This window comes from Centroberyx affinis, unplaced genomic scaffold, assembly GCF_046629955.1.
Source record: "Centroberyx affinis isolate AG114_WGS23_722 - 3 ecotype Tasmania unplaced genomic scaffold, CSIRO-AGI_Caff_v1 ptg010252l_1, whole genome shotgun sequence".
Lineage (NCBI taxonomy): Eukaryota > Metazoa > Chordata > Actinopteri > Beryciformes > Berycidae > Centroberyx > Centroberyx affinis.
In genome coordinates, this window is record NW_027284780.1 from 2,495 (window position 1) to 14,650 (window position 12,156).

The 12,156-nt window shown below is 46.6% G+C and overlaps 1 protein-coding gene across 1 annotated transcript; it reads left to right on the top strand.

Annotated features, from left to right (window-relative positions):
* Window positions 1–214: 214 nt before the first annotated feature.
* LOC139640686 (unconventional myosin-Ie-like) lies at window positions 215–11,179 on the top strand (the record flags this gene model as incomplete). The annotated part of the gene is made up of 9 exons (XM_071514871.1): window positions 215–265; window positions 420–505; window positions 612–693; window positions 3,914–4,119; window positions 4,365–4,509; window positions 6,863–6,977; window positions 8,211–8,380; window positions 9,825–9,970; window positions 10,985–11,179. Coding segments are annotated over exons 1-9 (1,196 nt in total), but the record flags the coding sequence as incomplete, so codon positions are not given.
* Between the last annotated feature and the right edge of the window lie 977 nt (window positions 11,180–12,156).

Below are 12,156 nucleotides of genomic sequence, written 5' to 3' on the forward strand. Positions count from 1 at the left end.
AGACACAAGACAATGCACCCGAGGAGACATGAAGGATCCTTCATGCGTTTTTTGACCAATTGGAATGTCCTTCATGATGGCGGCTCATTTTTGGATGCCGAGTCAGCGAGGAGACGAGGCCGCGAGGACGGAGGAGAGGATGCATTTTGGCCAAATGGAATGCACCCAGTGTGAGAGATAGACAGGAAGGTACAGGAGAGAGAGAGGGGAGGACATGCAGCACATGACCAAACCCGGGTCACAGCAGGAAGGACTGAGCCTGATGGTACACACTCTACTCAGTGAGCCACCGGGACGCCCCGACTGGAAAAATCTTTTAATGTGTCCCCAGCTTAACTGCCTACCTGTCTGTCTGCCTACCTGTCTGTCTGCCTACCTGTCTGTCTGCCTACCTGTCTGTCTGTCTGTCTGCCTGTCAGGTGTCGTATGACGTCAGTGGTTTCTGTGAGAGGAACAGAGATGTTCTTTTCAATGACATCATCGAGCTGATGCAGAGCAGCGAGTTGTAAGTACTCTGTGTGTGTGTGTGTGTGTGTGCGTGTGTGTGTGTGTGTGTGTGTGTTTGTGGGGGGGGCGGGGGTGTATGATAATAAACCACATCCCTGTTTCAGCTCGTTCATGAGAAGTTTGTTCCCTGAGAACCTGGAGGCAGAGAAGAGAGGGCGTCCGACCACCGCCAGCACCAAGATCAAGGTGAGAGAGAGGGGGCGGGGTTTATGACTGACAGGTGAAGAGGGGGCGGGGTTTATGACTGACAGGTGAAGAGGGGGCGGGGTTTATGACTGACAGGTGAAGAGGGGGCGGGGTTTATGACTGACAGGTGAAGAGGGGGCGGGGTCAGGTTGTACGACTGTGTTGAGGAAGATGCTGCAGAGACAGAGGATGTAGGGTGAATTAACGAGCCTAACGAGGCTAACGAGGCTAATGAGGCTAACGAGGCTAACAAGCCTAACGAGGCTAGGGAGTCTAATGAGTGTAACAAGGCTAACGAGCCTTTTCAAGTTCAACACTTTACTGCCATCTCAACATGGCTGATTGGGGTTTGTTTTGGCGAGCTCCCTTCAAACAGACAGAGAGACAAAGAGGTGAAACTGAACCACAAAACATAAAACACTTAAAACACACAGAACACAAGGTAAGACAGAAGATAGAAGCAATAAAATACCATAAACTGAAACATCATGTAACTAGGGATTAAAACTGCATTGAAATAATCACTGTACCTGTCATACCGCACACTCCCTTAGACCTGACAGACTGTAGTCCGCAGTCTGTAGAACCTCAGTGGAGTTCAGGGTCCGGCTGCACCAGCTGGACATAAAGAGTCTGGTGTAAGCCCTGTGCCGGGCTGAGCTAGGTCCAGCCTGGTGATGAATATTTACACCTGTTGCATCATCTAAAACCAGGACCAGGCTCAGCTCCGCCCGGCGTAGATGAAGCACGTCTGATGCTGACACTCTACCACAGTGAGAGTCGCTGCTCTGTTCACGTTGCTATGGTTACAAACTTACATTTGCGCCAACGATTAGATTAAAAATGACTGCTGAGCCGAAGAAACGAAAATTTAATTACTTAAATTATTGCGAAACAAGAAAAATTATTGAACTGTACAGTAAGTATATGCATATTTTAGTATGCAAACAAAACAATGCCATAACTAATAAGAAAAAACAAAGACGTCTGGCAGAAGATAACAGCAGCAGTCGATGAAGCAGAGGGCGGATTAGGAAGCCGGACAGTCGACCAAGTGAAGAAAAAATGGAAAGACCTTCTCCAGGCAGCCAGGAGAGACTCCAGCCTGCTCAAAACCCCCAGCGGGGGGGGGGGGCGGGGGGGGACCCCCTCCTAACATCTCTCCACACAGCTCTATCATCATGGATGTGTTTGGAGACGAAGAGGCTGTGACACTAGTGCAGCTATATAGACCTAACAGAAGAAAAGAAAGTTTTTCTTCCACATCAAATGCAAGTTCATCAGACACCAGTCATGAAGGTAACATGGCCTCTTAAAAATAGTAATAAATAGTAATAGTAATAAACCTGTTTCCACTGGGTGTAAATTTATGAAGCAAGATTTATTTTACTGAAGCTGCATCTTGCAGAGGATCCCAACCCCCCTTCAGAACCGCAGACAGCAGAAAACACAGCAGCTGCACCTCAAAGGGCAAGAGACCCAGACCTCAGATCTGTGTGACTGGAGAAAGAAATTATGAGAGTGGAGATGGAGACGGAGAAGTTAGGGGTGGAAAAGGAGAAGCTTGAGCTCGAGAAACAGAAACTTGACTTAGAAATCCAGCTATTAGAGCGAAGGGCCAGCTACACGATCCAGAATGACAGTTTGTTTATGAACAAACTGTCCAAAACTTTTAAACATCTACATCAGCAATCTTATTTTATTTCTCAACATACACAATTTAATCAATAAATAATTTATTTACAAGCTGTTTACATGTATTTTTTTGCCAGGACATACATGTTGCTGTCTCTTCATTTGGATCTTGGGTTGATTTAGGGAAAAGTCATGGGCCGGATTGAGCCACGTTCTTTTATAGGCTGATCAGCCGAATTATATCGCTTCTGAGACGAGCCATCATCCTGCTCCTTGGTCTCTGATATGTTCCTCCTCTGCCTCCACTGGTCCCAAATCCTCCATTGGGAGAGGCTCTCTCTTGGCTATGCAAATGATGGTGCATGCCCTCTCTGGCTCCATCCTGATTTCACTGTGCAAGCAGTAGAATCTAAAAAAAAAGTCATTAGCATGCCTATATGCAGTAGCTGCATCATCCCGTAACATTACTCTCTGATAACCTATACCAGTTTAAGTGTAGGCTAAAATAAACAGGGGATGGACATGTTTCATATTTAACCTAAACATAAGCCACACACTCCTGTGCAGCGCTCAGTGATCTCCTGCTCCTGCCTTTCCTGCTCCGTCCGGGACGATGACATCATCAACCGCTGTCTCCAAGCATTATGCCAGAGAGCCGTCCCTCCTCACACTCTCCTGCCAGTGTGTTCTCCCTCCAGATGTGTCACGGTCAGACCCATTCCACCACCACCACATCAACTTCATGTCTGCATCGCACACAACCTGAACATTCATTGAGTGAAAGCCTTTCCTGTTCACAAAACGTTTTTTAGATGGTGCCTGGATGCACACGAGTACCATCAATACAACCAAACCTACCGGGTATGCCGGAGTCTCTGTGAGATCTGTCCTTGGTGTGTGTGGCCTCCTGCCGGGGGGGTCGACGAACACACTGTGAGCCGATCTTGAAGGACCAGAGAGACTCGTGGTATCGCCCGGCATGCTGTACCTCTGCTTACGTTCACCATGTCAGAGACTGTCTTTTGGAAAGATCCACTGGCATAAAATCAAAGAGAAATTAGCACCTGCAGTGCTGGGACAGCGCTGTGGTGAAAACTCTTCAGTTAATTCAAACAATTCAGCCCTGCTGAAACAAAATCTCTCAATAAGTTCTCTATCTCCATATATCCAGAGGATCGGTGCGGTCTGTCATTAGTCTTTCACGCCTGAAAGCCTGCTGATCATGCAGCTTGTATATTAGACACACCATTGTATCAACTTTTTTCTTGTCACCTTGGAAACAAGTCAAGACTTTATACTTTACACCTGCCTTTGACTAGGTGTAAAATTCAGTCTCAGACGTAGCGCTACGCCTAGATGGTGCAACAGGTTTTAATTCTACGTAGGCTTAAGGTGCATCTGACCTCCGGCCTGGTGGACCGGCTGGAGCACCCGGGCCCAGGAGGATGAAGGTCCTGCTCCTCATGCTGCTGAGTCTTTTAAAAGAAGGCAGGAATTTTGTGTTGTTCTCTTTGTGAAGAGGACTGCTGCAGTAAATGAACCTGACTGTAGTAAAACGTTGTTGTTACCCCCCCCCCCCCTCCAGAAACAAGCCAACACCCTGGTGCAGACTCTGATGAAGTGCACCCCCCACTACATCCGCTGCATCAAGCCCAACGAGACGAAGCGTCCGCGGGACTGGGAGGAGAACCGGGTGCGGCACCAGGTGGAGTACCTGGGCCTCCGGGAGAACATCCGGGTCCGCCGCGCCGGATACGCCTACCGCCGCGCCTTCAACAAGTTCCTGCACAGGTCAGAGGCTCAGCCAACAGTGAGGAGGTCAAAGGTCAGGTCGAAGGTCAGGTCAAAGGTCAGGTCAAAGGTCAGGGCCTTCAGCGACCACAGAACGACATTTGAGAAGACAGATGAGTGTAGCTGTAGATGAAGTAGAGTTATGATTTCCCTTTACTGTGTGCTTTCATGTTGAAGATTAGACTGTGTGTGTGTGTGTGTGTGTGTGTGTGTGTGTGTGTGTGTGTGTGTGTGTGTGTGTGCAGGTATGCCATCCTGACCCGGGAGACGTGGCCCCGGTGGGGGGGGGAGGAGCGGCAGGGGGTTCTGCACCTCCTCAACTCCGTCAACATGGACAGCGATCAGTTCCAGCTGGGCAGAACCAAGATCTTCATCAAGGCTCCGGAGTCGGTACGAACAAAACTTTATTTACAACACAGGAGGTACAATACTATACAACTTTATTTATCATAAAGTTGTTGTCTCATGTTGTCTCATGTTGTCTCATGTTGTCTCATGTTGTCTCATGTCTCATGTTGTCTCATGTTGTCTCATGTTGTCTCATGTTGTCTCATGTTGTCTCCTGGTTGTCTCATGTTGTCTCATGTTGTCTCATGTCTCATGTTGTCTCATGTTGTCTCATGTTGTCTCATGTTGTCTCATGTCTCATGTTGTCTCATGCTGTCTCATGCTGTCTCATGTTGTCTCATGTTGTCTCATGCTGTCTCATGTTGTCTCCTGGTTGTCTCATGTTGTGTCATGTCTCATGGTGTCTCATGTTGTCTCATGTTGTCTCATGTTGTCTCATGCTGTCTCATGCTGTCTCATGTTGTCTCATGCTGTCTCATGCTGTCTCATGTTGTCTCCTGGTTGTCTCCATGCTGTCTCATGCTGTCTCATGCTGTCTCATGTTGTCTCCTGGTTGTCTCCTGGTTGTCTCATGTTGTCTCCTGGTTGTCTCATGTTGTCTCATGTTGTCTCCTGGTTGTCTCCTGGTTGTCTCATGTTGTCTCCTGGTTGTCTCATGTTGTCTCATGTTGTCTCCTGGTTGTCTCATGTTGTCTCATGTTGTCTCCTGGTTGTCTCATGTTGTCTCCTGGTTGTCTCATGTTGTCTCATGTTGTCTCATGTTGTCTCATGTCTCATGTTGTCTCATGTTGTCTCATGTTGTCTCATGCTGTCTCATGTTGTCTCATGCTGTCTCATGCTGTCTCATGTTGTCTCCTGGTTGTCTCCTGGTTGTCTCATGTTGTCTCCTGGTTGTCTCATGTTGTCTCATGTTGTCTCATGCTGTCTCATGTTGTCTCCTGGTTGTCTCATGTTGTCTCCTGGTTGTCTCATGTTGTCTCATGTTGTCTCCTGGTTGTCTCCTGGTTGTCTCCTGGTTGTCTCATGTTGTCTCCTGGTTGTCTCATGTTGTCTCATGTTGTCTCCTGGTTGTCTCCTGGTTGTCTCATGTTGTCTCCTGGTTGTCTCATGTTGTCTCATGTTGTCTCATGTCTCATGTTGTCTCATGTTGTCTCATGTTGTCTCATGTCTCATGTTGTCTCATGTTGTCTCCTGGTTGTCTCATGTTGTCTCATGCTGTCTCATGTTGTCTCATGCTGTCTCATGCTGTCTCATGTTGTCTCCTGGTTGTCTCCTGGTTGTCTCATGTTGTCTCCTGGTTGTCTCATGTTGTCTCATGTTGTCTCATGTTGTCTCATGTTGTCTCATGCTGTCTCATGTTGTCTCCTGGTTGTCTCCTGGTTGTCTCATGTTGTCTCCTGGTTGTCTCCTGGTTGTCTCATGTTGTCTCCTGGTTGTCTCATGTTGTCTCATGTTGTCTCATGTTGTCTCATGTTGTCTCATGTCTCATGTTGTCTCATGTTGTCTCATGTCTCATGTTGTCTCATATTGTCTCATGTTGTCTCATGTTGTCTCATGTCTCATGTTGTCTCATGTTGTCTCATGTTGTCTCATGTCTCATGTTGTCTCATGCTGTCTCATGCTGTCTCATGTTGTCTCCTGGTTGTCTCCTGGTTGTCTCATGTTGTCTCATGTCTCATGTTGTCTCATGTTGTCTCATGTTGTCTCATGTTGTCTCATGTTGTCTCCTGGTTGTCTCATGTTGTCTCATGTTGTCTCATGTTGTCTCATGTTGTCTCCTGGTTGTCTCCTGGTTGTCTCATGTTGTCTCCTGGTTGTCTCATGTTGTCTCATGTTGTCTCCTGGTTGTCTCCTGGTTGTCTCATGTTGTCTCCTGGTTGTCTCATGTTGTCTCATGCTGTCTCATGTTGTCTCATGCTGTCTCATGCTGTCTCATGCTGTCTCATGTTGTCTCCTGGTTGTCTCCTGGTTGTCTCATGTTGTCTCCTGGTTGTCTCATGTTGTCTCATATTGTCTCATGTTGTCTCATGTTGTCTCATGTCTCATGTTGTCTCATGTTGTCTCATGTTGTCTCATGTCTCATGTTGTCTCATGTTGTCTCATGTCTCATGTTGTCTCATGCTGTCTCATGCTGTCTCATGTTGTCTCCTGGTTGTCTCCTGGTTGTCTCATGTTGTCTCATGTCTCATGGTGTCTCATGTTGTCTCATGTCTCATGTTGTCTCATGTTGTCTCATGTTGTCTCATGTCTCATGTTGTCTCATGTTGTCTCATGTTGTCTCATGTTGTCTCATATTGTCTCCTGGTTGTCTCATATTGTCTCCTGGTTGTCTCATATTGTCTCCTGGTTGTCTCATGTTGTCTCCTGGTTGTCTCATGTTGTCTCTGTGTTGCAGCTCTTCCTGCTGGAGGAGATGAGGGAGAGGAAGTATAACGGTTACGCTCGTGTCATCCAGAAGGCCTGGAGGAAACACATCGCCGTCCGCAAGTACGTCAAGATGAGGGAGGAAGGTAAGATCGTCTTCGTCTTCATCGAACTGTGAAGCTAAAGCTACAGACGATCAGCCGTCTGCCGCTCGCTCTCTCTCGCCCCTTTTCCACCAAATTAGCTCTGGTTCTTGAACCGGTTCCGTTCAGGATTCTTGGAACCTCGGTGCTGTCTAGAGAACCGGCCCGAGCTTCCACCAGGTTTGAGTGGAACCATTGTGATGAAGGATCTTCATCAGGAGGCGTGGCACAACGCACAGGAAGTAAACAGTAGTGGCAAGATGGCGGATCGCATTGATTACCTGTGAGCTTTTGTTCTGTTGTTAGGGTTAGGGTGATGATGTCACGGTTCACACTTGAAAAGCTGCTGTCTTTTGGTTCCAGCTGGGAACCAACTTTTCGGGTTCCGAACCAATTTATTTTTGGTCGAAATGCTCTGAACAGTTCAAAATGATGAACGTGAACCGGAAAAGAACCTGTTCCAAGTTGTTGGAAAAGGGGAGAGAGAGAGAGAGAGAGAGGAGACAGGAAGTGCGGTGCGAAGAGCGGCGGCTTCATCAAGAAGAACACGAGCTGGCAGGAAGACAACTTCAGACCTGGACCAGGTCTGAAGCTCTGCCACACCTCAGTTACCGAACTCCACTAACCTACTGAAACCCCACAGGGAAACGTTACCTACCGTTAAAGTCTGTGGAGCAGCAGAAGAAGAGTGATCAGTTTCTGTTTCCATCCTGTTACTAACAGCAGAGCCGGCTGATGACTCAGCATTCTGGTCTCTTCTGGTCTCAGTGGATCACATGATGATGATCTGTGACTTCATCATGACACAGTTCTGCTTCTGAACTGATGAGAACAAACACGTGAAAAAAAAAAAGACAAAATGAGGCATGAAACATTTTAAGGAATTATTTGAACATGTCAGTTTGGTTTGACATCACAGCTGATATTACCGTTCAGTTCAGTGGGATGAACATTAATGCTGATATTTATTGATTTCTAAAAAATCGTTATGAGTATAACCAGTTTTACACATTGATACCACAGCACAGCCACAGTGCTGCTGGTGATCCTAGCTCATCAGTATTCATGGTGTGTGTGTGTGTGTGTGTGTGTGTGTGTGTGTGTGTGTGTGTGTGGTGTGTGTGTGTGTGTGTGTGTGTGTGTGTGTGTGTGTGTGTGTGTGTGTGTGTGTGTGTGTGTGTGTGTGTGTGTGTGTGTGTGTGTGTGTGTGTGTGTGTGTGTGTGTGTGTGGTCCAGCCTCGGACATCCTGCTGAACAGGAAGGAGCGCAGGAGGAACAGCCTGAACAGGAACTTCGTGGGAGACTACATCGGAACAGAAAACCACCCGGAGATCCGGCAGTTCGTCGGCCGCAGAGAGAGGATCGACTTCGCCGACGTGGTCGTGAAGTACGACCGCAGGTTCAGGGTGAGACCGGCTCGACTGTCCGGACCCGTCCGCTCTCTGGGTCCACACCAGATACTGGACCGATAACAGATGATATACAGGAGATAACAGAGTGAAACCTGTTATTAGTCATTTAATAACTTCTCTAATTGGGATAATTTATAGTGAATGAAGTTGTAGTGGAAACTTTTCCTCATGTTGTTGGACCCGCTGCAGGTCCCTGAACCGCAGTTTGAGAACCAGAGGACTGAGCTTTCTGCAGCAAAACAGTTCTGAGCTTCAACAGATCAGACCAGCCAGAGAGAGAACAAGATTCAATACACCTACTGTCTCTCTCTCTCTCTCTCTCTGTCTCTCTGTCTCTGTCTCTCTGTCTCTCTCTCTCTGTCTGTCTCTCTGTCTCTCTCTCTCTGTCTGTCTCTCTGTCTGAGCATCAGTAGAACATATGGACAGAGTCTTCAGAGGACAGTCAGCTGCTGTCCCTGGCAACTCAACACATATTTTGCTGCTATTTTTGCAGTCTTTCCATCACCTAGAACTAACTGTAACTGATGATTTCTCTCCCTCTGTCTCTCTCTCTCCCTCTCTCTCTCTCTCTCTCCCTCTGTCTCTCTCTCTCTCCCTCTGTCTCTCTCTCTCTCCCTCTGTCTCTCTCTCTCTCCCTCTGTCTGTCTCTCTCTCTCTATCTCTCTCTGTCTCTCTCTCTTTCTGTCTCTCTCCCTCTCTCTCTCTCTCTCTCTCTCTCTCTCTCTCTCTCTCTCTCTCTCTCTCTCTCTCTCTCTCAATTCAATTCAAATAAGCTTTATTGGCATGAATGGTAATCAACCGTTATTGCCAAAGCAGAACAATACACAATTATATATATAGTATATACATACATATACGCATACATACACGTATATACATACATACATACATACACATACATAAAATATGTTACATTTGTAAAAGAGGGTACAATTAGGCAATTAGATTCAAAGCAATTAAATGTCTTGTATTAACCAGAGAGATATGATAATATAAAAAAATACAATTAAATAAATAAATAAATAAATAAATAAAATAAAATTACAAATTACAGAGTAAATAATCAGATTCTACTAACAATGGTCATAAATGTGAAATGTAACTACATAGTGTTACAATATTCAAGAAGTTCTAAATAACAGTCGTTTTTTCTCTAATATCATGGCAGAGTGTTACATATTGTGCAGCTAAGTGTGTAAATTGTGGTTCTTCTCCTAAACAAAGTTTCATCAGTTCATCACATGTTTTTCCCTGATATGATGACTCTCTCTCTCTCTCTCTCTCTCTGTCTGTCTCTCTCTCTATCTCTCTCTGTCTCTCTCCCTCTGTCTCTCTCTCTCCCTCTCTCTCTCTCTCTCTCTCTCTCTCTCTCTCTCTCTCTCTCTCTCTCTCTCTCTCTCTCTCTCTCTCTCTCTCTCTCTCTCTCTCCCCCTCTCAGTCGGTGAAGCGTGACCTCATCCTGACCCCTAAGTTCTTGTACCTGATTGGTCGAGAGAAGGTGAAGCAGGGTCCAGATAAAGGCCAGATCCAGGAAGTTCTGAAGAGGAAGATCGAGCTCGGCAAGATCCAGTCTGTTTCTCTGAGGTACAGAACTGAACCAGAACCAGAACCAGAACCAGAACCAGAACAGGACAGGACAGTCTTCATTTTAAAGCCCAGTCTGTCCCGCCTCCTGCTGTCACTCCACTACTGGCTCTTTTATTATTATGATTTATTTAAATGTTTTTCAGCATAGAAACAAAAGTGCATCAGAATCTGAACACTGACAGCCTGTTTATGTCTTTATTGACAGTTTGATGTTATTTATGGAAGGAGAATTTGAAAATGTTTTAGATGAGATTTGTCAAACTAACATCTGTCCCTGTCTCTCTGTCCCCGTCTATCTGTCCCTGTCTGTCCCTGTCTGTCCCTGTCTGTCTGTCCCTGCCTGTCTGTCCCTGTCTGTCCCTGTCTGTCTGTCCCTGTCTGTCCCTGTCTGTCTGTCTGTTTCTGTCTGTCTGTCCCTGTCTGTCCCTGTCTCTCTGTCCCCGTCTGTCTGTCCCTGTCTGTCCCTGTCTGTCTGTCCCTGTCTGTCCCTGTCTGTCTGTCTGTCCCTGTCTGTCTGTCCCCGTCTGTCCCTGTCTGTCTGTCCCCGTCTATCTGTCCCTGTCTGTCTGTCCCTGCCTGTCTCTGTCTGTCTCTGTCTGTCCCTGTCCCTGTCTGTCCCTGTCTCTCTGTCCCTGTCTCTCTGTCCCTGTCTGTCTGTCTGTCTGTCCCTGTCTGTCTGTCCCCGTCTGTCCCTGTCTGTCTGTCCCTGTCTGTCCCTGTCTGTCTGTCTGTCCCCGTCTGTCCCTGTCTCTCTGTCCCTGTCTGTCCCTGTCTGTCTGTCTGTCCCTGTCTGTCTGTCCCCGTCTGTCCCTGTTTGTCTGTCCCTGCCTGTCTGTCCCTGTCTGTCTCTGTCTGTCTGTCCCTGCCTGTCTGTCCCTGCCTGTCTCTGTCTGTCTCTGTCTGTCCCTGTCCCTGTCTGTCCCTGTCTGTCTGTCCCTGTCTGTCCCTGTCTGTCTGTCTGTCCCTGTCTGTCTGTCTGTCCCTGTCTGTCTGTCCCTGTCTGTCCCTCAGCACCCTGCAGGACGACATGTTTGTTGTCCATGAGGAAGAGTATGACAGCGTCCTGCAGAGCGTCTTCAAGACAGAGTTCCTCAGTCTGCTGGTCAAACGCTACCAAGAGAAAACTGAGAAGAAACTGCCACTGAAATTCAACAACCTGTCAGTACATTACAACCTCTCTCTCTCTCTGTCTCTGTCTCTCTCTCTGTCTCTGTCTCTCTCTCTCTCTCTCTCTGTCTCTGTCTCTCTCTCTGTCTCTGTCTCTCTGTCTCTCTCTGTCTCTCTCTCTCTGTCTCTGTCTCTCTCAATTCAATTCAATTCAATTCAATTCAATAAGCTTTATTGGCATGACAGTTGTGTAACAATATTGCCAAAGCAAATGTGCACTGATAGAGCTCGTCCATCAAAAGGAAAGAAAGGTAGAAAATACATTTGTCTCATAGAACAGACATTACAGAAATCCATCACAGCATGAAATAACAGATGAACAGAACAATAGAACAGAAGAACAACAAGAAGTACTGTATATGGACAGAGTCTTAATAGAACTGTCTCTCTGTCTGTCTCTCTCTCTGTCTGTCTGTCTCTCTGTCTCTCTGTCTGTCTCTCTGTCTCTCTCTCTCTGTCTGTCTCTCTGTCTGTCTGTCTGTCTGTTTGTCCGTCTGTCTGTCTCTTTGTCTGTCTGTCTCTTTGTCTGTCTGTCTCTCTGTCTGTCTGTCTCTCTCTCTCTGTCTGTCTCTCTGTCTGTCTGTCTGTCTGTCTGTCTGTCTCTCTGTCTGTCTGTCTGTCTGTCTGAGCATCAGTAGAACATATGGACAGAGTCTTCAGAGGACAGTCTGTCCCTCAGGCTGTGGCAACTCAACACATATTTTGCTGCTATGTTTGCAGTCTTTCCATCACCTAGAACTAACTGTAACTGATGATTTTCAGGTAGTTGATCAAATTCAGAAACAACATTTTTAAACAGGTCAAAATATGTTTTCCTTATAGCTTCATATTTTTTACAGTGAAGAAGAAAGTGCAGCTCTGTCTCGACCTCACCTGTCCTGCAGTGACCACAGAGTCTTTCTCTCTCTCTCTCTCTCTGTCAATTCAATTCAATTCAAATAAGCTTTATTGGCATGAATGGTAATCAACCGTTATTGCCAAAGCAGAACAATAAACAATTATATATATAGTATATA